The 23,564-nt window shown below is 52.8% G+C and overlaps 8 protein-coding genes and 1 non-coding gene across 9 annotated transcripts; 7 read left to right on the forward strand and 2 right to left on the reverse strand.

Annotated features, from left to right (window-relative positions):
- Positions 1–32: 32 nt before the first annotated feature.
- LDX57_009127 lies at positions 33–115 on the reverse strand. Its single transcript has one exon. It is a non-coding gene; the product is annotated as a tRNA-Asn (tRNA).
- A 975-nt stretch (positions 116–1,090) lies between these two features.
- Positions 1,091–4,373, forward strand: LDX57_009128 (uncharacterized protein; the record flags this gene model as incomplete). Its single annotated transcript, XM_046090848.1, has 4 exons — positions 1,091–1,487; positions 1,540–2,151; positions 2,274–2,494; positions 2,556–4,373. 4 exons carry the CDS (start codon positions 1,091–1,093, stop codon positions 4,371–4,373), a joined length of 3,048 nt encoding a protein of 1,015 aa, XP_045946823.1.
- Positions 4,374–5,717: 1,344 nt separating this feature from the next.
- Positions 5,718–7,130, forward strand: LDX57_009129 (uncharacterized protein; the record flags this gene model as incomplete). Its single annotated transcript, XM_046090849.1, has 1 exon — positions 5,718–7,130. One exon carries the CDS (start codon positions 5,718–5,720, stop codon positions 7,128–7,130), a length of 1,413 nt encoding a protein of 470 aa, XP_045946824.1.
- Positions 7,131–7,962: 832 nt separating this feature from the next.
- On the forward strand, positions 7,963–9,612 carry HNM1_1 (choline transporter; the record flags this gene model as incomplete). Its single annotated transcript, XM_046090850.1, has 3 exons — positions 7,963–8,441; positions 8,493–9,430; positions 9,476–9,612. 3 exons carry the CDS (start codon positions 7,963–7,965, stop codon positions 9,610–9,612), a joined length of 1,554 nt encoding a protein of 517 aa, XP_045946825.1.
- A 586-nt stretch (positions 9,613–10,198) lies between these two features.
- Positions 10,199–13,476, forward strand: LDX57_009131 (beta-glucosidase; the record flags this gene model as incomplete). Its single annotated transcript, XM_046090851.1, has 3 exons — positions 10,199–10,708; positions 10,776–10,947; positions 11,003–13,476. The coding sequence occupies 3 exons, from the start codon at positions 10,199–10,201 to the stop codon at positions 13,474–13,476; spliced, it is 3,156 nt and encodes a 1,051-aa protein (XP_045946826.1).
- A 1,044-nt stretch (positions 13,477–14,520) lies between these two features.
- LDX57_009132 (phosphotransferase family protein) lies at positions 14,521–16,037 on the forward strand (the record flags this gene model as incomplete). The annotated part of the gene is made up of 3 exons (XM_046090852.1): positions 14,521–14,617; positions 14,703–14,921; positions 15,154–16,037. The coding sequence occupies 3 exons, from the start codon at positions 14,521–14,523 to the stop codon at positions 16,035–16,037; spliced, it is 1,200 nt and encodes a 399-aa protein (XP_045946827.1).
- Positions 16,038–16,363: 326 nt separating this feature from the next.
- On the reverse strand, positions 16,364–17,389 carry LDX57_009133 (putative short-chain dehydrogenase/reductase family protein; the record flags this gene model as incomplete). The annotated part of the gene is made up of 4 exons (XM_046090853.1): positions 16,364–16,420; positions 16,472–16,655; positions 16,733–17,272; positions 17,331–17,389. The coding sequence occupies 4 exons, from the start codon at positions 17,387–17,389 to the stop codon at positions 16,364–16,366; spliced, it is 840 nt and encodes a 279-aa protein (XP_045946828.1).
- A 656-nt stretch (positions 17,390–18,045) lies between these two features.
- Positions 18,046–19,729, forward strand: LDX57_009134 (glutamine synthetase family protein; the record flags this gene model as incomplete). Its single annotated transcript, XM_046090854.1, has 5 exons — positions 18,046–18,469; positions 18,531–18,787; positions 18,837–18,889; positions 18,942–19,631; positions 19,699–19,729. 5 exons carry the CDS (start codon positions 18,046–18,048, stop codon positions 19,727–19,729), a joined length of 1,455 nt encoding a protein of 484 aa, XP_045946829.1.
- Positions 19,730–20,766: 1,037 nt separating this feature from the next.
- On the forward strand, positions 20,767–22,567 carry LDX57_009135 (malate synthase; the record flags this gene model as incomplete). Its single annotated transcript, XM_046090855.1, has 4 exons — positions 20,767–21,127; positions 21,186–21,811; positions 21,879–22,232; positions 22,289–22,567. 4 exons carry the CDS (start codon positions 20,767–20,769, stop codon positions 22,565–22,567), a joined length of 1,620 nt encoding a protein of 539 aa, XP_045946830.1.
- Between the last annotated feature and the right edge of the window lie 997 nt (positions 22,568–23,564).

Genomic DNA, 23,564 nt, shown 5'->3' on the forward strand with positions numbered 1-23,564 from the left:
TGATGAACGCAAAAAGAAAAGTAAAATGAAAACGCCCGCTCCAGGATTCGAACCTGGATCTCCGTAACAATATGTCTAGTAATAGAGAGGCATGCTACCATTGCACCAAGCAGGCTATTTTATATGGTGGAGAACAACTCGGGGGTATCTGCCTATATTATTGGTGAAGTCATAGGGCCTTCCTTGCCCCTCTAGTTAGTACATCGTAGGTATCTTCTTAAGCAGGTCGAAAATGGAAGCCATAGTGAACCTAACGAAAACCTCCATATCTACGGCGTACTGTAGAAGGTGTCCTGGAGGAAAATGGCGGATTGCTTGGCAGCTTGCCTCAGGCATTCAAATACCAATAGAAACAAGAAGATCGTCATTTTGTTGGAGCTTTCGTGTAGCCCGAATGAATAATGTTTTGGAGTTTAAAGCTGAAGAATAAGCTGAACAAGCCTAGAGCATTTACTAGAGAACTTGATCAGATGACACATGAGAAACCGGCCCTTTGGCTAGGAGAGCCAAATATTGGGTAGGAACCTCTGAGTATGGGTCGAATCCCCTCGAACAACAGCATTTCATAGGTATGCGGTCTCAGCTATGTTCTGCTCTTGACTTGACAACCTGATCGTGGCAGACTCACCAACGACAGCCTCGTCCATCAAACCCCCTTGGTCACGGTGTTCATCCGGCCCTTCATATGTCGCTTGTGTTAGAGAAGAGCCAAGACTCTACCTGTCGGTTTCCCGTGGAGTTGATATCTAGGCAGAATCGTGTCGGGTCCGAAATTGGCTATTGATCTGTCCCATTATTGGTGGCATTAATCCCCAAGCAGTATCGGCGCCATATACCTGCTTTCGCAAACACTTCACGATCGACCCCTGAGCCTCGTCCCGCTGATATAGCCGCCGACTGGAACCCCAACTTTCCTGGGGCCAGCTACCCTGCATGTAGGGTTACGTGATCACGTTCCGACGTGCCTGATACTCTAGCCTAGTTGTTACTTGTTTCGACCTTGTCGCCGAGCCCCCGCGTCATCTAAACACAGCTCGACAACTTCGAAGCAATCCATCACCTCTTGATGGAAGGCCTTCCATGAGCGATCATGACCATGAACTCCACCTCTGGCACTCGCCGTAAACTGCCTTGCGGCGCCTATACAGTCGGCTGGCTCTGCGTCCTAGACTATGAAATCGATGTCGCGACCGTCTGTCTCGATGAGGAGCACGTGACTCCGTCGACACCTCCAGACGGCAACGCCTACACTGCCGGGCGGATTGGAGAACACAACGTTATTATTGTCAAGTTCACCCAGTCAGGGACGACGAGCGCAGCAACAGCCGTCACCAACCTTCTTCGAACCTTCGGGAAAATACGCTTTGGATTGATGGTAGGCATTGGTGGCGGTGCTGCGGATAACCCTGAGTCGGATGACCCCACAAGAGAGACGACGGATATTCTTCTTGGTGATGTCGTGGTCAGTAGGCCGCGAGCAGGACATGGTGAGTGGACTTGAACCCCATGGAATCGACTTCCTGCTTACATGGGATCTAGGCGGGATCTTACAGTATGACCGGGGTAGACGAGAACCCGGGGGGTTTACGGCTCTGGCACATCTAAACAGCCCCGGAGACCTGCTCATCTCCGCCGTCGACAAGCTTTCCCGCGACCACAGATCCCGCCGAGGAAAGATGGCACAATACATTGAGGAAGGGCAGTCGGAATTGCGAGCACTAGGCATGAACTATTTTGAGTTTCCGGGCCGGGATCATGATCTGCTTTTCGCTTCGGAATACCACCATTCGACGGATGAGAGGACCTGTCGAGGCTGTGATAGAAACCAAATGATCGTTAGAACTTCGGAACCGCGGAACAATCCTGTCGTTCATCATGGCCTCATCGGGTCAGGAAACACTCTTCTGCGAGATGCGCACATGCGAGATACTCTGCGACGCGAAGACAACGTCTTATGCTTCGAGATGGAGGCGGCCGGGTTGATGAATTACTTTCCATGTCTTGCTATCAGAGGCATCTCGGACTATGCTGATACTCACAAGAATGACCTGTGGCAGCCGTATGCGGCGCTGACAGCAGCAGCGTATGCGAAAGATCTCCTGGCCTTGATTCAGCCACGGGAGATAGTTGGGATAGATATTGCTTCGAAGTGTATGTCTTTCTTTTTCATAATGGAAAACGGAGGCAGAAAAAAAGCCGGGCGTTGGAATATTACTCAAGCGGGAGTGCAAATTCATTCAGAGGTTATGCTAATGTCACTGACATGATTGCAGTAATCCCGGAGGCTCGCCAAACGAATAAAAGGCTTGATATAGAATACCGCTCGAAGATCTTGAAGTGGCTTACTCCTCTTGATTTCTCAGGCGAACAGCAAAGGTTGTATGAGAATAGCGTACCTACAGGAGAGTGGCTGTTGGGCTCGGACGTGTTCAGCAGCTGGGTCAATCGGGCTTCTTGGCAGCTTCGATGTCACGGAGGAGCAGGCGCAGGCAAGGTATGTTTCTAACATGGATCGATCTTTTGCGAGTACTTCTGGATTCTGATCTCTTGGCCAGACCTACCTCTGCGCGCTGGTAGTGCACCATCTACAACAGACACAGCCGCGTTCACCTGTCATTTACATCTACCTGAGTGACCAGGAGCAAGACCGGGGGGTACAGACGCCGGTCAATCTACTAGGCAGTCTGGTAAAGCAATTACTTTTGTTCAAACCTTCTACTGAGAACCCGTGCGAGATACCTCCTAGGCTCAGGGACGCTTACGGGAGCCACCCTTTGTCCGAAACGATTCTGAAATACGCATTTGAAGAACTGCTGAGCAGACACAACTGGACGTACCTTATTGTGGATGGGTTCTACCAATGCAGCTCAGATGCCGTGGAGGTCCTGGAAGCGTATCCGCTAGACCTCATCCGCAAGGGGTATAAGTTGAGCCTTCTTACGACCTCCACTAGCGACCGTGGAGCTTCTGGGAACATCAAGTGCGAAAAATGTGGGAGTGACAGACTAAGCATCTTTTTGAACTGTCCCTGCAACAGCAAAGACTTTGACCTCTGCCTGAGCTGCAAAAGAGCCGGAGTCACTTGCCCTAATAGCCACAAGGGTGAGGTGACCAACGAAACCGCTCACGTCGAAGTACAAGCCGGACCAAACGAACTAGAACTGCTGTGTCACCAGAAGCTTCGACAGGCCTCAACTCCTGACCCCAGGAAATACGATGCGCCCGAGTATTCAGACAGGTTGTGGAAGCCTTCTAAGGCAGCACAGTTCTTAGAACAGAACCCGCAATTAATTCAGTCGATTGCTGAGGCAATAACGCAACAGGCGAAAAAGAATTTTCTAGCTGCTCAAGCACGGATAGCTTGGTTGCTGGAAGATAGTGAACCACAGCCGGAAAACGGTGAAGAGCTGCTATCTCATTTAGACAAAATTCCACTCTCCCGGCTGGAACCTTATGTTACTAGGAAGAAGGAAAGGATCAAACGCCGGGAATTGACTCGGGAGAAGTTGGGCTTCGATACCTTCTCCCTAATAATGACTACCCGCCAACCGCTGACCATTCTGGCATTGCAGCATGCATTGGCTCGCGCGAATCTAGGCGTGATTCGAGAGGACAATCTAGAAGATCGATTGTCGATCTTAAAAGCAACGAATTGGTTGATCACCATTGAAAAGCCCGAGGCAAAACATGCATATGTACATTTCTTTCACGGGACACTAGTTGAAACCTTTGGAGAGTGTGTTCAGGAAAACCCGTTAGGCAGTGCTGAGTCGAAGATAGCATCTGTTTGTCTGAAGTACCTGAACGATCCTGGCTTCGCAACTCACTTTGCGGAAGAGCACACGTATCCGTTCACTCCGTATGTTTTGGAACACTGGGGAGACCGCGTTCGCAGCGCATGTCTGAACTTGAATCCTGAGAGCGACAAGATCAAGAGCGCAGCGATGGACTTCCTGACAACCGAAGGCAACATTGAAATGATTGGTAAATGTGTCAAGGCGCTGAAGAGACGAATATCGCTGTCGGGCTGGGTCCACAAGGGCATTGATGTCCTCCGCCTCTGTGCGTGGTTTGGCTTGAGAGATATAATTCCCAAGTTGAGAGAGAAGGGGCATAATATCCAAGTAATTGAAAGTGCGCGTCATCTCACTCCTCTCTATTATGCATGCGCGCGGGATCGCATGGATACCGTTCGTCTGCTCGCCTTAGGACCCCCGGCGAACAGGGAAATTATTGCCGTTTTAACTGGAATACAAAGGACCGACTGGTCGTATGATGAGCTGGATGAGCGGATGACGATTATAAGTATGCTGTTGAGGAAGCGAAATCTTACCCTCAATTCCATCCTTAGGTCCCGAAATGCAAATGGGTAACTCCTTATGCACGCTGTGCGATTCCGACATGATTACTTTGCTGAACGGCTGCTGGTGGAGGGGTCTGACGTCAACATTTGAAACGCAGAGGCCCATACTGCACTGTGGATTGCGGTCGATGCATCTCCGGCAGCATTGTTACCGAAACAGGCTGATGTTATCCGATTGCTATTGCGCCATGGCGCCGATCTAAACTTGATATACCAGACACACACCACCGTCCTGGCACATGCAGTCGTAAAGAAAAAAGCTGGAAGTCGTGCTGCGCTGCTTGAATGCGACTCTCTCAATCTGCATGTAGAGAAAAAACATTATGCACATTGCCAGCGCAACTGATTACCTATGGATCAGCTACACTCAGCACTCCTGAGGAGGGGCGTAGGGATCCAGTGGCGCTTTTCGAAGGTACATAGTCTCTTGATGGTCCTGGTTCTGGCTTTGTCGATGGGTTAGATGTGGGTGAGCCCATGGATGGACGTGGGCCGGGACAGGAGAAAGATAATGAGTACCTCTAAGATGGGCTCCCATTTCCCGCATCTCTTGTCTGTTACTTGTCTATACTTTATACCACTTGGTCTACGTTTGCAATTACCTTTCTGTATAGGATTTGGACAAATAATAACGTTGGGGTTTGGTCTTGCTGCTGGAATCTAGATTTGATCTCATCCTAGTCTAAGGGTCATATGTGCACAGATGCTATGCTTGGGTTTAAACATACAAATCGTTCTCTTTCATTTCTCATTCCTTTTCTCGGTACAAATGAGATGTCACATCGAACAGCTTTCTCCACACAAATTGATGCTTGATATCAATGTTCGATTGCGAAAGAAAGTTGAGTTATTTAATTAACTGACTCTAATCTAGCTGGATAACTTGAACGTATACTCCTCATGAATGGATAACTCACAGCTTTGACATCTACACTGATATCTAGATCCTTCCTACATTTACGTGACCCAAATCCAAACTTCTACAAGACATATCCAGCAGTCGTTAGAACAACTTCATCAACCTCACATGCAATTGCATCGTTCCATAACAAGACGCATCAAGTGCTCCGGACCCGGTACTTTTCCACTTATCCGCTTTTAAAGGAGTCTTCCACCCCAACAACCTCTTCCATCACTTCTCTCACTTTTCAACTTTCAGTGAGACCTCAGAGACCAAGAATCCTTCCATTCCAGTCTTTCCAATATGTTTCCCCCTCTACTCTTTATCTATCTCTAGATCCAACTTCAGACCTTAACCTGTTCACAGTATGTGACTCTTCAGAATCTCTTTTAGTATATTTTTTCACATCTACCGAACGTCGACTCATCCATCCACTCTCACTCTTCATTCACAATGCACGCCCCCAATGCTCCAGAACTTCCCAAGATGCCTGAGACCTTCGAGTCGTCTACCTCTCTAGAATCTCTCTACCCCCATACCTCTCCTAAACCTCGCCGAAAGCGAGGACTGCTTAAGGAGGCAAAGCCCTGGGACCAGAGTTTTGCAGACCACAACGAGACGTGCCTCATGAGACTCAAGCGAGCTCATCATCACGTACACCATAGCATCTGGAAGCCCACAGACGGTGAAGGCCGGCCGCCCGTCAAGAAAGTGGACACATGGAATGCCTCGGAATGGAAGACCGTCTACATCATCTGGGACCCGATTAAGGCGAATTGCTGGCCGCCTAAGAACGTTCGGCTTTCCGACAACTGGGTTTACCTAGCTGTCAAGCTCTTGCCTGCCGAGGAGCGAGCCTCAAGATATAAAGCGGACTTCGACAAGGATGGTAATATTCGGCCGTCTCGTGTGCCGTGCGGCAACCCGCCCGTGGTCAACGCCCACGGATTATACTGCCTACCCGTTTTCAAGGAATCGTACGTGTTGTGTGGCGGGGAGCTGGCTGCGCACGGGAACTGGATACTCGGGGTGATGGGGGAACGCGCTGTACCGTTCACGCTGGGGTTGGTTTGCGTGCCGAGAGAGGCGATCCCAGCAGACGGGCCCAATATTGAACGATACCTTTTCTATCACGATACGCCGAACCAGTGGGATATGGAACAGCCGTTCCTCGCGGACTGGAATGCTGCAGAGGCTCGTTGGGGAACATATGACCGGTGGTGCCTTGACAATAGCGATCAGCGTACGATGCTGTATAGCCTGTACCCTAACGCGCAGCCAAACTACCAGCTGTTGCCGGTGTCGGAAATAAATGGGTTCACGGTTCTTTGCAATTCGCAGCATGAACCCTCCAGTCGACTGCTGCCAAAACCTGCAACACCGGGACAGGTGACGATTACTGATTTCTTTGGGACTCGGAATATCTGGTGCAGTGCTCGGGGAGGGGATACCATGGGCGGTCTATCGAACCAGCAGTTCCTAAACGAGAACCACAATGCGCATATCCTTAAAAACAAACTCCACTCGCCGAGTACGTTTGCATCGAAACCCTTGGATATCATGAAAGAGGAACAACCCCAGTGGGAAGAGTCCGGGCTGAAGACAGAGGCAGACGTGCCACATGCCTCTATCCCTGAGGTCATGAATCTGGCCCTATCAGCACCAACAAACGTGGATGGCATTCGTCATATCTTGGGATGGTACTCTGGTTATCTTCAAGATAATGCTGACCTGACGTTGGAGGATGTCGAGATGCAAATAGGGGACCTTTATGCCTATGTGCAGCACTGCCGAGAAGTAGAGGAAATGGAGGAGATGGAGGAGATGGATGGAGAAAGTGATGGGATGTCAAGCAACCAATCTTAGTACCCTGATTGACTTTAACTTTTTCTGATTTACTTTATTTGCTCAGTTATTCTGCTAGATCATTTGAAAAAGACAAGGATGAGACCAAGAGAAAAGAAAGATACAAGAAAAAAGTGGGCACAAGGAAGTGATTGTAACAGCAATCTTCTGATTTCTTTTCGATGATTATTTCGCTTAGTTCTTATAGTCAGAATCGTGATCCTTTCTTGTTCTATTATTGGTATGGTCTCAATTGATTCAATTTTCTATCTGTAACTTTCGTGTGCCATAGGCCTCCTATGTCAATGCTACGGAAGCGTAACAAAAACAAATAAGATTTTACTTTCATAAGGTCTGCTAGCAGAAGTGGAAGAGGGATGGTTGATAGTAGAATTCTACAGCATTTCTTCATTAGTCTTTCTTGTTTGTGTTGGAGAGTAGACTGCCTACTTTTTTATAGGGATTCTATTATCCAATCTCCCATACTAAATACTATGTAAATTGCATTAAGTTTACCTTTCAAGGGCTTTATTAGTTTCAAATTATTGTTTGATAATAAATAACTGTTCACTCCAAGTGCTACTGAGTACTCCAGCAGTGCCTGGTAGCATGTGAGAAGGACTCTCTGGTTACATCCCGTGCCACCTTCCACCCTCCACCCTCTCCGGGCGTTGATCCCGCGTCACCTTCGCCATTGACTTCAGTGGTTGGACAACCGCGAGTCCGCATCGGGATTCGACAGACCTGTGTCATCCAAGTTACCCAACCCCGCATGTTCCTTCTTATATTTCGCATCTCAACAACCCCACTTATCCAGTTCCTAGCAAAGACAAGGCCCCGGTCTAGCGAAACGATGATGCCAGAGAAGGTGGAGCGCGCATCTCTCGGAGATAATGTCGGAGGTTCCATCCTGGATGCCGACGCGAGAAAGCTGGCAGAGATGGGCTACACCCAGGATATGCAGCGCAACTTTTCGGTTCTATCGCTGCTCGGCGTGGCCTTCTCGTTAGCCAACTCCTGGTTCGGAATCTCCGCGTCGCTGATCACCGGCATCAATTCCGAAGGAACGGTGCTGACCATCTACGGTATTCCGTGGATCGCCTTTATTTCTGCCTGTGTCGGCGTCACGTTGTCCGAGTTGGCGTCGGCCATGCCCAATTCCGGCGGCCAGTATTTCTGGGCTAGCGAATTGGCTTCTAAGAAGTACGCTCCTTTTGCCTCGTATCTCACCGGATGGCTCGCCTGGGCCGGAGCGATCTTCACCAGCGCAAGCGTGGCAATGAGCTTGGGGTCGGCGGGCGTGGGGATGTGGAAGCTGACCCATCCAGACTTGTAGGTTTTCTAACCGAGGGCGACGGTGTGATCTAATTGACGCATCCGCAGTGAGCTTCACCCCTGGCATACGGTGGTAGCATACGAAGTGATCAATTTCTTCGCCTTCTTGTTCAACTGCGTGGGCAAAGTACTCCCAGCGGTGGCCACGACCACCTTGTATATCTCGCTGATCTCGTTCGCGGTCATCCTCATCACGGTCCCGGCCACAGCCCCAACGCACGCGTCGGCCAAGTTTGTATTTGCCCACTTTGTCAATTCGACAGGGTGGTCGTCCGATGGCATCGCTTTCCTGGTGGGTTTGATCAACCCCAATTGGGTGTTTGCGTGCCTCGACTCGGCCACCCATCTTGCCGAGGAAGTGACCCGGCCCGAACGCAGCATTCCCATTGCCATCCTATGCACCGTGCTGATCGGCTTCGTCACCTCGTGGTTCTACTGTATATCCATGTTCTTTAGCCTGCGCAACCTCGACGAAATTCTAGGTACCCCAACGGCTGTCCCAATTCTGGCGCTCTTTCACCAAGCACTGCGGAACAAGGCCGGGGCCGTCGCCCTCGAGTCCCTGATACTCGTCACGGGCATCGGATGTCAGATCGCTTGCCACACCTGGCAGTCCCGGCTGTGTTGGTCGTTTGCGCGCGATCGCGGATTCCCCGCCGCCAAGTTCTTGTCGCATGTGCATCCGACCTTAGACGTGCCGTTGAATGCGCACAGCGCCAGCTGCTTCATCGTGGCGCTGTTGGGGCTGCTGTACTTGGGATCGTCGACTGCATTCAACAGCATGGTGACGGCGTGCATTGTGATATTGTATGCCTCGTACGTAGTGCCCATCGTCTGTCTGCTTCTGCGCGGACGCGAGCACATTCCCCATGGGCCGTTCTGGCTTGGCAAGGTTGGCTTGGCCTGCAATATCGTGGTCCTCTTGTGGACGCTGTTTTGCTTAGTGATTTATTCATTTCCATCGGTATATCCGGTGTCTCCTGGAGGTAAGAACTTTCGTATCATTCGAAAAGTCGCAGCTAACGGCGTAGATATGAACTATGTGTCCGCAGTGTATGCGGTGGTGGCGATCATCATCGCGACCGACTGGTTCCTCCGCGGACGACACTCGTTCCGAGGACAGGCAGCGCGACATCGCGAGATCGAAGAGCAGGTCGTGGGATTGTAGGGTCGAGCTGGAGTACAGAGTAACTGAATCTGATACAACATTCCGTGGCTGTTCCTGAGGACTCCGTAGAGCGTCGAGCATGTCCAAGTAAGGGGCTGATTGGCAGCAAGTGACGTGACATGGCCTAAGGCAACGACATTTAGGGTTTCTTTGGTCTTCCTTCATTCTTTCTTCCTCCTCCTCTCTCTCTCTCTCTCTCTCTCTACCTTTCTGTCGCATATTCTTCCTTTCCAGCGACACCATGCAACCCCATCTCGACCTTTCCCCTCCGGCGCAATCAACCTCAAATCTGCCTCTCCACCCCAAACGACCCGAAGACGACAGGTCCGCGTAATCGCCCGCCCACCGCCGCGCTGATTGGCCGCCGGCACGTTTCAACTCCAGCATCAACAATCATTACTCTTTCGGTGTGTCGCTTTTCCCTGATGGACACTTCAACTCTTTCGTCTGTTCATCATCCCGGTCGCTCCGTGGCATAAACGACATCTCCTTTTTTGTTTTCCGTTTTGGGCCTCCCCGATCTCGCATTGCACCTCCCTTCCTCTCCCTCCTTTCTCCATGCCCTCCCTAGTCTAATCCGCACATCATGCCTCCTGCCCTCTTCCGGGACAACAACCAGGGCTCGTCCTCTCAACGCTACACCCCCGTTCAGGAGGGTCGCTACTCCGACGATGACGACTCGCTTCCTCTCTCCGATCCTTCGGACGGCGAGGACACCGACGTGAAATTGCGCCGCCTCGATCGCTCCACCCGCTCCTCCCGCGCCGGCAAAGATGCAACCGCCTACGCCGCGCGCAATTCTACAGACGTCGAAGCATACCTAGATACCATCACCGAGGCGGAGCAGGAATTGCTCTCCGCCAGTCGACAGTACGAGCTTAGCGATGGCGAGGACACGGACGGGTACGGACATCCATTGAAGAAGGCGCGGTTTCTGCATGGCCGGCGACAGAGTCGGCAGCAGGGCTGGCGCGCGGTCTACTACTCCAAGTTTTGGTGGCGGACGCTGGTCGGCGTCATCATTGCTTTGGCATTGTTGGTGTGGGGTTTCTTGAGCTTTACCTGGTCTAAAAGGGATAAGGACAGACCGGATTATGTGCGTGAGGGCCTTTGTGTTCGCTGGGGTTTGGTTTTGACGATGCTAATGACTGAGATGTGTTTAGTCGTATCTTCCGGCCGAATCTTGGTTTCCCACGCCGCGTGGAGGAGCCTACGAAGAGTGGGCGGAAGATTACCGCAAAGCTCAGCTGCTGGTAGAGAGGATGACTCTGGTGGAGAAGATCAATATCACGACAGGGACGGGCTGGCAGATGGGTCTCTGCGTGGGAAATACGGGTACGTTCGTTGACAAGCGCTTCCAATGGCTCTTTGCTGATGGCTTTCTGTGTAGGTGCGGCGAACAATGTCAAATTCCCCTCTCTCTGTCTGCAAGACGGCCCTATGGGTATTCGGTACGCCGATCACGTCTCCGCATTTCCGGCCGGTTTGACCACCGGAGCCACGTGGAATCGTGACTTAATGCATAAAAGAGGCGTTGCTTTGGGTCAGGAGGCGCGAGGCAAGGGTATCAATGTGTTGCTGGGTCCGTCCATGGGTCCTTTAGGTATGATGCCTGCCGGTGGACGGAATTGGGAGTCGTTCGGTTCGGATCCCGTGCTGCAGGGTGTGGCCGCCGCGGAGACCATCCGTGGCATCCAGAGCAACGGAGTGATGGCGACGGCGAAACACTACGTGATGAACGAACAGGAACACTTCCGCCAGCCCCACGAATGGGGCATGCCGACCGCCTTGTCATCCAACATCGGAGATCGCGCGCTGCACGAGGTCTTCGTGTGGCCCTTTGCGGAGAGCATTCGCGCCGACGTGGCCAGTGTCATGTGTGCTTACCAGATGGTGAACAACAGCCACTCCTGTGAGAACAGCAAACTGTTGAACGGCATTCTCAAGGACGAGTTGGGTTTCCAGGGGTTTGTGCAGTCCGACTGGCTGGCCCAGCGCTCGGGCATCAACAGCGCCCTCGGTGGTTTGGATATGAGCATGCCCGGCGATGGACTGCACTGGGCAGATGGTAAGTCGCTGTGGGGCAGTGAGCTCACCCGCGCGGTTCTCAACAGTTCAGTCCCGATGGAGCGTTTGAACGACATGGTCACCCGCATTGTGGCCGCGTGGTACCATCTAGGCCAGGACGAATGGCCGCTGCCGCGCCCGGACGGTGACGGAGGCCCCAACTTCTCTTCTTGGACGAACGACGAGGTGGGCTGGCTTCAGCAGGGCAACGCGCGGGATTATGATTACGTCAATCGCTACGTGGATGTCCAGGGTCAGGGTGACGACGCGCACATGATTCTCATTCGCAAGATCGGCGCCGAGGGAACGGTCCTAGTGAAAAACAAAGACAACACCTTGCCACTGTCGCGCAACCCGGTCGAGGGGTATAAGGTGGGAATCTACGGCGACGACGCCGGGCCCGCCCTGGGACCCAACGTGTGTCCTGACCGGGCCTGCAGCTCGGGGACTCTGGCCACGGGCTGGGGCAGCGGCACTGTGGAATTCCCGTACCTGGTGGCTCCCCAGCAGGCTATCGAGGATGCCTGGGACCACCACGTGGAGACGACCTCGTACCTGCGCAACGCCGTGTTGCCGGCCGACGCGGCCGACAAGGATCTGTGTCTGGTGTTTGCCAACGCCAATTCCGGCGAGGGTTACAAGTCTGTCGGCGGCATCCACGGCGACCGGCCCAACCTGTTCCTGCAACGAGGCGGCGACACGCTCATCCAGACGGTCGCAAACAACTGCGGTAATGGCAACGGCCGCACGGTCGTCGTGGTGCACGCCGTGGGCCCAGTTGTTGTGGAGCCGTGGATTGATCTGCCTGGTGTGCACGCGGTGCTTTTTGCCCACCTGCCCGGGCAAGAGAGCGGCAGTGCGCTGATCGATGTGATGTTCGGCGACCTCGACGCCAGCGGTCGACTTCCCTACACGGTCGGCAAGAGTCTGGAGGATTACGGCCCCGGCGCGCAGGTGCTGTACGAGGCGAACGGCGTCGTGCCGCAGGTGAACTTTTCCGACTCGCTCTACATTGACCACCGGCATTTCGACCGCTACAATATCACGCCGCGGTTCGAATTCGGGTTTGGTCTGTCGTACACGAGCTTCGAGATGTCCGACCTGAACATCAACGTTCTGCAGTCCAAGTCGTCTCTGCCATCGGCCTCCTCCGTCGCCCTACTGCCCCCGCCCGAATACAACACGACCATCCCGTCCAACGAGAGCTTCTACTTCCCTGACAACATCGTGCAGCTCCCACGATTCGTCTACCCATACCTCCGCGACCTGGACGGCACCGCGCCCAAGAACTACACCCACTACCCAGAGGGTTACGGCCTTCCTTACCCTCCTTCTCCGGCCGGTGGAGGTCTCGGCGGCAACCCAACTCTGTACGAAGAAATTGCCCAGGTCCAAGTTATGGTGAAAAATACAGGCACGCGTCCCGGCCAAACTGTCATCCAACTCTACGTGGGGTATCCCGATGATGTCACTGAAGAAGGTGACCTCGTCCCGGTTGAGGAGGAGCCCTCTGACAGCTCCGATTCATCTCAACCCAATCAAGACTCCACTCAACAACGTGATGAAACCAAGATGGAACTCCAACACGAACGCATTGATTTCCCCGACCGCGTCCTCCGCAACTTCACCAAGATCGAACTCCAGCCCGGCGAGGTCCGTCCCGTTGAGTTGACTCTCACCCGCAAGGATCTGAGCTACTGGAGTGCGAGAAAGCAGAATTGGGTCATGCCGGAGGGAGAACATGAGGTGTTTGTGGGATTTAGTTCGAGGGATTTCCCGGTGGGTGGACGATTTTAGTATTTGGGCTAGAGGTAATTGGGTGAGTGTATGAATGTGTGGATTATGTATATAGTTTGATAGATCTGGTTGTATAGATCATTTGTATCTTGTAATGGATGAAGGTTGATGGATGTATCATGTAGGTGTATGGATGCCTGAGGCAAAATGAAGTGTAGGAGGTAGGCGGAAGAACCTCGATTCTTCCTACATCAATGAATTCAATCATAGATATTGCTCAAGACATCCGTTCATTCATCCCATTGTTTTGGACCGCTGTAGCTTATCCGGATGCTGCGGAACGCCTGTATATTGTGTCTGAAAATGATAGCGTGCCATTCATTGTTTCATCCTGGGTCTAGATATATTTCCTGCTCGGTTGAATATTTGAATCTGTTCTAGAAAAGGACGTTCAGTCACATTCGCACCAAGTATGATGCCTAGATATATAAACCATTTGATGACGTCGACAGCCTCTATTTCTGGCTGTTTCTATCAATAAGGCAACGTCTCTCGTTGTCGAATGATCTAGACGCGACTGTGTGCCTGAGGCGGCCGTAGACGGCAATTCGGCAAAACATACCGCCGCTGGAAGTGGAAGAAGACATGGTATCACAACAACCAAAAATCAACGATCTGCTAGCTAATATCATGCTGCGAACATGGCGGCGGCTAGATGGCCGTCCGCTAAAATGTCAGAACACTCGGATTTCTTATCTCTCGCGGCGGAAACTGTCAGACTTGGGAAACAAACCCAACACAACGTCATCGCATCCCTTCCCCGGTAGGTACTAGTAGCTTGACCCACAGTGCGGGTTCGCGTCAGCAGTATACAACTCTGACTTGTAGGTCCGTACATTGCTGACATTCTTGCTAGCATCTGATCCTTACAATTACACCAGTGGAAGATGGCTGAACAGGGACGAACTCGAACGAAAATCTCGACACATTGAGTTCGATTTCTCCGCGCTTTGTGATAGAGCTATTCGTCTATGTCCCGGAGCAAGCAAGATTATCAACTATGAAAAGAAGGAGGGCGGATTCAACCGCGTCTTTGTTTTCACAATGGACTCGGGTGCTCGTGTCGTGGCAAGGTTACCGACTGGTATTGCTGGGCCGCCAAAGTTGACGACGAACTCTGAAGTCGCGACGATGACATACCGTAGGATTGATTCCCATCTGCACCCTATATATCTGCCTTTGTGATAATGCGGCCCCCAAGCTTATGGCTATCTGTTTTCATCTAGTACGCTCCAAAACTGCACTCCCGATTCCGAAAGTCCTAGACTGGAGCGATGACCCGTCCAATGCTATCGGCGCGGAATATATCATCCAGGAACATGTGGCTGGTGTTCAACTGCACGAAGCTTGGCCCAACATGAACTCAGAGCAACATATGCTCTGCACGAAAGCGCTTTCTCTGGCGTTGCGGAAGATGGCCGGTTTGGATTTTCCGGTCTATGGGAGTATTTATTTTTCAAATGCTGATGGGCCGGGCGGGACCTTTGGACTCGTACAGAACGACTCCGCTCGATGAGGGCTTCTGTGTGGGTCCGAATTGTAATTCAATCTTTTGGAATCGGGATCATGGGGAGTTGGAGTTGTATGGTGGTTCGAGTACTGATTGTGGTCCTTGTTAGTTTCCCATCAATCTGGCGTGCCTCCATAACATTAGTGCTAACAATGGGTACAAAACAGGGGATAGTCTGGCCGGTTATTGCCAAGGATTGATAGACACCGGGTTCTCACGATTACCAAAAATAGATACGGTCGATCACGACCTCCTCCCCCATCAGGGATCCGTTCAAGATCACATACGCCTTATCAAGATCAGCCAAGAGGTACTGCAAAGACTGATTAAAGACAAGCGCATCCAAGACGCCGCGACTCCCGTCCTACTTCATCCTGACTTTCACAAACGGAATATCTACGTCTCAGACAAGGACCCAACCATCACTACCGGCCTGATTGATTGCCAATCAACGAGCATCGAACCCGCGTTCATTTACGCCAGCGAGATTCCTGATTTTGCTGCGCCACCGGAGGGACCTGACGAGCACGCCTTCGAGAGCATAGAAGACGAGCAATCTGAACAGACAGAACAAGATAAAGAACGAGAACGAAAAGACGCCTCCATCTGCTACCAAACCTACGATGTATGCATGAAAGGCCTCGTCCCTAAACTCCGCTCCGCCAGACTCCTAGACCCGACACTATTTCGACTCTTCCATTACTCCCATACGACATGGAGGAATAGCGCTACGGCAATCACCCAGGAGTTAGTAGAGCTATCGGCTCGCTGGGAAGAACTGGGTCTGCAGGGTTCATGTCCCTACACTCCAACGAAGGAGGAATTGGAGAAACATGCGCGGAATTATGAGGACTTTGAGACCGTACAACGCCTTAAGCTGTGGCTTAGGGATTTCCTCAATACGAACTCGGATGGATGGGTTCCTAATGAGGCATGGGACGCGTCGAAGGAAGCTCATCGTGCGGCATATGATGAGTGGATTCAGACGGCTCGTGGTGAGGGGATGACGGTTGCGAAGGCGGATAGGTTGTGGCCGTTTGATGCTAGATGAGAGGAGGATGGGCAGGTGGTTTTGTTGTTGAGAGGTAAATCCTCGTGCAATTTCCCTTCCGATCCCAGGCTGTAAGAATACTAAAATGACGATGTTTAATGGAAACGTTCGATATCGTTTCAACGAACCAGACGACAGAATGGAACAGAGAAGTAGAAATCTCTAGAGAAGACCCCTCAGCCAACCCCAGGCCACATATCTTGCCACTTCTTTTCGAGTAGAGCCTTCTAACTCGCAAGTGTTGAGGTTTATTCATGCAATTCGTGTTCTATTCTTCGGACTAACATCGTATCCAGTATAACGTACTATGGAATAATCAAACCAATCTAATGGCCCAAGTTCTGGGGAGCTGCGGTAGCAGGTCCCTCGGGAGTGACGTAGGCCTAACAATGTCAATACCAGGCGGGACAAGAAGACGGGCAGAGGGGACATACCTTGGACATTCCACCATCGACCACAAAGTCGCTGCCGTTGACGAAGCTGCTCTCGTCGCTGGCCAGGAAAACCACCGCGTGCGCCTGCTCGATGGCCTCGCCGAAACGGCCCGTGGGGAAGTGCACCTCGCGACGGAACCGCTTGGGCTGGTCGTCGCCGAGCCAGTCTTGCAGGAGGGGAGTGCTACACAGACAATCATTAGCAATCGTCCCAACAATTCACAACCCATAGAAGCCAGAATTAGAGGGACAGGGACATACTTCAACGGCGCCGGACACAACGCATTAAACCGAATCCCCTCCCTAGCATGCACGATGGCCAACTCCCTCGTCAACGCCAACACCGCCCCCTTACTCGCCGTATACGCCAACTGAGGCGTCGCACTGCCCACCAACGCCACCACACTCGCCGTGTTAATAATACTACCCCTGGCCTTCTTATTCCGCCGCATGCTCAGCACCGCATGCTTGCATCCAAACCACACCCCCTTGACGTTGATGTTCTGCGTCATATCCCAGATCTTCTCGGGGGTGTCGACGGCGTCCGCGTCGTCGGCGTGCATGATTCCCGCGTTGTTGAAGATCACGTCCACGCCGCCCCAGCTGTCCTGGGCGTCGACCATGGCCTGCACGTCGGTCTCCTTCGAGACGTCGCATTTGATGGTCTCGACGCGGGGTGCGGAGGGGACGACTTCTTTCACCTTGGCGAGGGCCTTTTCGAGGGCGGGGGCAGAGATGTCGGCCATTAGGACGGAGGCGCCTTCGCGGGCGAAGAGGATCGTGGTTTCGAGTCCGATGCCTCTGCGGTTGGATTAGGGGGTGATGTTGATTGCTGTCGGGGGTCAGATGGGGGACTCACCCGGCGGCACCGGTGATGATGGCATTCTTGCCTTGGAGACGGCCTCGGGGAGCGGACATGATGGTCTATTGTCGGAGCTTGTTAGTGCTGTCGGACTTGATTTAAGGGATAATGTATCGCGGGGTATGGCGATGATGTCACTGGTGGGATTATCATGGTGCGAGGGGAGGAGTCTGGGGAGCTTACTAGTTCAGGAGGAGGAGATAGATGAGGGAGAGGAAGAGGAAGAGGAAGAAGAAGCAAGAAGGAGGTATCAAGTTGATTGAAGGAGGAAGAAGGAGGAGGACAGATAGTCCGACGAGAAGCGAAGAGAACAGAACAACAACAACACGCGGGGCAGTGGAGCCCATTAGCTAAGCTTTGATAACCCAATGGGGCAGGCTACGTCGATGGGAATGCTGTACATTCTCCCATTTTGGGTTGATAAGGATGAGAAAGGAACAGATAGCATAGATACAGCTCAGCTGATAATTTTACACGAGAAAGGTCTAATCAATTTGTGGCTGAGATAGGGCGACAGGGTTCTACTTGTAGTCCAACAGTACCTGGTAATGATGCGGGATCACCGCCTCCGATAAGCCGCCTCAGGCCCACTTCGTTCCTTGACCCTCGTCATCTCCTCCCCTTCCCTTCCTCCCTTTCTACTTAACTTGCTCCCATTGCCGTGAGTACTCACACCTTCACCCCCAAAACCACATACTAATTATCTAGCAACATGTCCCCCTCCTCCGTCACCCTCGACAATGTCGCCGACATCCTCCAAAACGACACCCGCGTCAAATTGGCCGGCGTTGACGTCGACGGCCAGCTGCGCGGCAAACTAGTATCCAAGAAGAAGTTCCTCTCCATCGTCGCCGACGGTTTCGGTTTCTGCTCCGTGGTGTTCGGCTGGGATATGCACGACCAGACATACTTCAAGGAGCTATCGATCAGCAACAAAGAGAACGGATATCGCGATATCGTCGCCGTGCCCGACCTCAGCAGTTTCCGCCGCATTCCCTGGGAGAACAACGTGCCTTTCTTCCTCGTCAGCTTTCACGATCCGGAGACCAGGGAGCCGGTGTGCGCGTGTCCGCGGGGTCTGTTGAAGACGGCGCTCGGCAAGGCGGAGAAGGCAGGTTATCGTGCGATGGCTGGAGGTGTGCCCTTCCCTTCCTCTGCACACCCTGTTTATCGCGGATTTTAATGCTGACTGGTCAGCCGAGTACGAGTTCTATCAGTTCCGTGTCCCCGAAGAGCACGCGACCCCCGAGCGAAATGCGTCGGCCACTGCTACCTTCCTCAAACAAAACCCCGTCGAGTCGTTGCCGTCCCTGACCGAGGGGATGTTCGCATACAGTTTGACGCGACCGACTCACAACCAGGATTATTACTATGGAGTGTATGATGCCTGCGAGCAGTTCAATTGCGAGATCGAGGGATGGCACACCGAGAGCGGACCGGGCGTGTTCGAAGCTGTGCGTGAATATACGGGAGATGGGGAGGACCGCGCTGACGAGGGAACAGGCACTACAATTCGGGGAAGCCAAGGAGATGGCCGATAAAGCGGGGCTGTTCAAGTAGGTTGGCAGAGGCCATGATGCGCCCGGGTACATACTGACCGCCCGCTAGGTTCGTCGTCAAATCCATCGGTACGAAGCATGGAATTACGCCGTCTTTCATGGCGAAGCCGCGCGAGGGTCTACCCGGGAACAGCGGCCATATGCACATTTCCATGGTGGGCAGCGACGGGAAGAACGCTTTCCTCCGCGACACCCCCGATCCTTCGCCTCCGTATCCCGACGTCGCGCATCTGTCTGACCTCGGTCGCCACTTTTTGGCGGGCGTGCTGACCGGGTTGCCGGATATTATGCCGCTGTTCGCGCCGACGATCAACTCCTACAAACGCCTGGTCGAGAACTTCTGGGCTCCGGTGACCGTGTCCTGGGGTCTGGAGCACCGCGCTGCCTCCGTCCGACTGATCGCACCGCCGACCGCTAGTCCGAAAGCTACGCGACTGGAGGTGCGCGTGCCGGGCGCCGACGCCAATCCGCACTTTGTTCTGGCAGCCGTTGTCGCCTTAGGGTGGCGCGGGGTAGAAAAGAAGCTGCCAATCCCCGTGCCCCCGCTGTCCAAGGGCGAAGACATGGGTGGTGCTAGCGACCAGGGGGTACGGTTGGCCAAGTCACTGCGAGACGCCACGACGGCTTTTATGCGCCCGGACAGCGTCGCTCGGGAGGTGTTTGGCGATGCCTTTGTGGATCATTTCGGCGGCACGCGCGAGCATGAAGTGCGGTTGTGGGAGGAAGCGGTTACCGACTGGTATGTATACTGAGCTGTAGCATGCGGAGAGAGGTGTTTCGGCTGATAACTGACAAATGATCTACAGGGAGGTGAGACGATACATCGAAACGGTCTAGAACCGGAAGCCACATGCGCAGAGACTTGGACGAGGACCGCCCGGGGATGCGCTGCACGACGCCTCCGTTGCCTCCCGAACTGCGGATAAGAGTTGATCACATGCGAGCCTGAGGCTTTCACATGTTTGGTTGCTATGCTTGATTGTTGTATTTGTTGGATGAGGAGACATCCGTGCCAGACGGGAGGAAGGGCTGTTTGTATATCCGGTAATAATCCCTACTCGGTGTACACTGGATGCGAACAGTATGGAGGGTGTTGGCAATTGCAGATCGAGCAGGATATACTCATTGCCCGCTGCAGTCGACACCTGAGGCAAACATGACGTCGAACCGCGGCAATGCGAGCTTCTCTCGGGTGTGGGGAGCTTTGGGTCAGTCCGGGATTCTGGGGCTGGCTTGCTCGTCCTCGGTTGACTGCGGGAGATCAGAGGAGAAGGGATGCAGCAAATATCAGCATTTCACACATAGAGATAGATGCCCCTCTTCATTATATACATTCTTGTTACTCGATTCCGTATAGTCACTCTTATCAAGCAATCGGTGGGCGCCGCATGCCGGAGGAAGGGATGCGTAATTCCGGTCGAGTAATCGGCCGATAGGGTAATCTTACCGATCTGTGTATCACTTTCCCGCGGACAAGTCACGAGTGGTCCCAATGAGGCAAGTTCCGTTCCTCCTCGCCGGGATCGCAGTCCAATTGGGGCATGTGATTGGCCTGAGGCTGCCGAACGCTGCCCAGCGCGTAACGATACACTGTCACGGAAATACCGCCTATCGGGACGAACAAAGTTCCCATGGGCCGCGGTTGTCGCCCTCCTTCTGACGTAGTCGTCGCTGCTCTCAAACCTACTTATATCTACTGCCGAGGGTGTCGCTGCTGCATTGGCAGTACCTTCTTCTTTTCTTCCTCCTCTCTTCACTATCTGACTTTGTTGTGGTTTTGCCTCAACCTCCCCTCTATCAATCGAACTAGTACTACACTATCCCGACACTACAGGATAAGATAACGATAAGATAAGAAAGAAACATCCTCCACCATGAGCCAAATCGACGCTCAGCTCAAGGATGTCGCCATCCTCGGTGCCATCCCCAACGAGGCCCGCAAGATCCTGACCAAGGAGGCCTCCGCCTTCCTGGCCATCCTGCACCGCACCTTCAACCCCACCCGGAAAGCCCTCCTGCAGCGTCGCATTGACCGTCAAGCCGAGATCGACAAGGGCAATCTCCTCGACTTCCTGCCCGAGACGAAGCACATCCGCGAGAACGATGCCTGGAAGGGTGCCCCCCCGGCCCCGGGTCTGGTGGACCGTCGTGTTGAGATCACTGGCCCCACGGATCGGAAGATGGTGGTGAATGCGTTGAACTCGGACGTGTGGACTTACATGGCTGATTTTGAGGGTATGTTTTGCTGACATTACCTGATGGGTAGAGAAGGTAGAGCTAACACACAGTATAGACTCGAGTGCACCCACATGGGAGAACATGATCGGCGGCCAGGTGAACCTGTACGACGCCATCCGCCGACAAGTGGACTTCAAGCAGGGCGGCAAGGAGTACAAGCTGCGAACGGACCGGGTGCTGCCGACGCTGATTGCACGCGCTCGAGGCTGGCACCTCGACGAGAAGCACTTCACCGTCGACGGCGAGCCCATCTCCGGCAGTCTCTTCGACTTCGGTCTCTACTTCTTCCACAACGCCAAGGAGCTGGTGGCCCGCGGGTTTGGGCCTTACTTCTACCTGCCCAAGATGGAGTCGCATCTGGAGGCGCGTTTGTGGAACGACGTATTCAACCTTTCTCAGGACTACATTGGTATTCCCCGCGGTACGATCCGTGGAACTGTCCTCATCGAGACTATCACGGCGGCGTTTGAGATGGACGAGATCATCTACGAGTTGCGGGATCACAGCTCTGGGTTGAACTGTGGTCGGTGGGATTACATCTTCTCGTTTATTAAGAAGTTCCGGAAGCACCCCAATTTCGTCCTGCCCGATCGGTCCGACGTTACCATGACGGTGCCGTTCATGGATGCCTACGTCAAGTTGTTGATCAAGACGTGCCATCGGAGAGGTGTGCATGCCATGGTATGTCCCCTCATCTACCTCATCTCTCTCCGCATACTCCCGACCAGACGCTAACTATCATGAACAGGGTGGTATGGCCGCTCAAATCCCCATCAAGACCGACCAGGCCGCCAACGACAAGGCCATGGAGAGCGTGCGCGCCGACAAGCTGCGCGAGGTGCGTGCCGGCCACGACGGCACCTGGGTGGCGCATCCGGCTCTGGCAGCCATTGCGTCCGACGTGTTCAACCAGCACATGCCCACGCCTAACCAGCTGTTCCGACGCCGCGAGGACGTCCACATCACCGCCAATGATCTCCTGAACACGAACGTTCCGGGTAAGATCACCGAGGACGGAATCCGGAAGAACCTGAACATCGGTCTGTCGTATATGGAGGGTTGGCTGCGTGGAGTTGGCTGTATCCCGATTAACTTCCTCATGGTATGCCCTCCTCCACAAAAACAAGAACCTAAAGAGCGAATACTAACAAAAAACAGGAGGACGCCGCCACCGCCGAAGTCTCCCGCTCTCAACTCTGGCAATGGACCCACCACGGCATCTCGACCAACGACGGCAAGAAGGTCGACAAGGCCTACGCCCTGCGCCTGCTGAAGGAGCAGGTCGACGAGCTCGCCGCCAAGGGACCCAAGGGCAACAAGTTCCAGCTCGCCGGGCGGTACTTTGCCGGCCAGGTCACGGGCGAGGAGTATGCCGATTTCTTGACCAGTTTGCTGTATAATGAGATCTCGACTGCGGGGCAGGCTTCGAAGTTGTAAAATCTGTTCTTTGTCATGTTGTGGATGGATGAGTGTTGTTAATATACCTTAACTTATTACCTGACATATTTTTTTGAAAGGGATGGTTTATGAATACGGATAGGAAGATGAACATGGGTTTCTTATGGCATGTATTTATTGTTGTCGACTACCAGGTTGACTTACGGAGTATTAAATTGATTCATTATGCAGTCTCATCTGAAATGTCCTGGTGTTTTAAACAGATAGACTTTATTTTCAAACCCTAATCCCGAAGCTCTATTCTAATATCAAAAGCTAGCTTATAGATATACTCCGATTCTTAGCTATTAGACCGTCCTTAATTCTCAGGCTACCGTATTCATCTATCTTTCATCTATCTTTCAACTATCGGTAACTAGCATGATAGCCGCGATAAGCTCCTCTAATATCCCATAGTTACTACCTAATATTGAACACTACCGTATTCTTACACGCTGCCCTTATTCTCGTTGCTAGGTTCCTCCTCTCAACTAGGCCACCTTTTCTCAGAGACTGCCGATCTGGTGGCTAGTTTACATGGACGGAAAAGAACAATCCTCGTGCCTTAGAGCTTTACTATCCTAAGGACCGCATGCCCAGGAAAGGCCTTTTGCCGTTTGATTCGCTCTTACCATGGTTCGACTACGAACTGGCTGGGGGCACCTGGGCGCTTAGGCGAAAGCGGGGTATGTCATGACCGAGATCGAGATATAGAGACCGCTGGGTTTTCATTCCGGATCACTCCACAAAACACTTAAGAGGTACTTGTCGTTAAGCTGTCCCAGCTTGTAAAAAGATGGTATTGTGTCCCAGCTCTTTTCCTTGAATTTTAGACTTTGACACCACGGTTAACATCCTCTCTGGCAGTCAGCGCCGAACGCAAACTGGCTCAAGGACGTTGTGTATCCGCCAAATACGACACTGGAGTAAGTCTTTCGACATTCACTGACCGGTTCTCACTTACAGAGCCTTGCTAAACCCTTCGAAAGCATCGTCG

This window comes from Aspergillus melleus (genome assembly GCF_016097325.1).
Source record: "Aspergillus melleus strain CBS 546.65 chromosome Unknown contig5, whole genome shotgun sequence".
NCBI classification, from domain to species: Eukaryota; Fungi; Ascomycota; class Eurotiomycetes; order Eurotiales; family Aspergillaceae; genus Aspergillus; species Aspergillus melleus.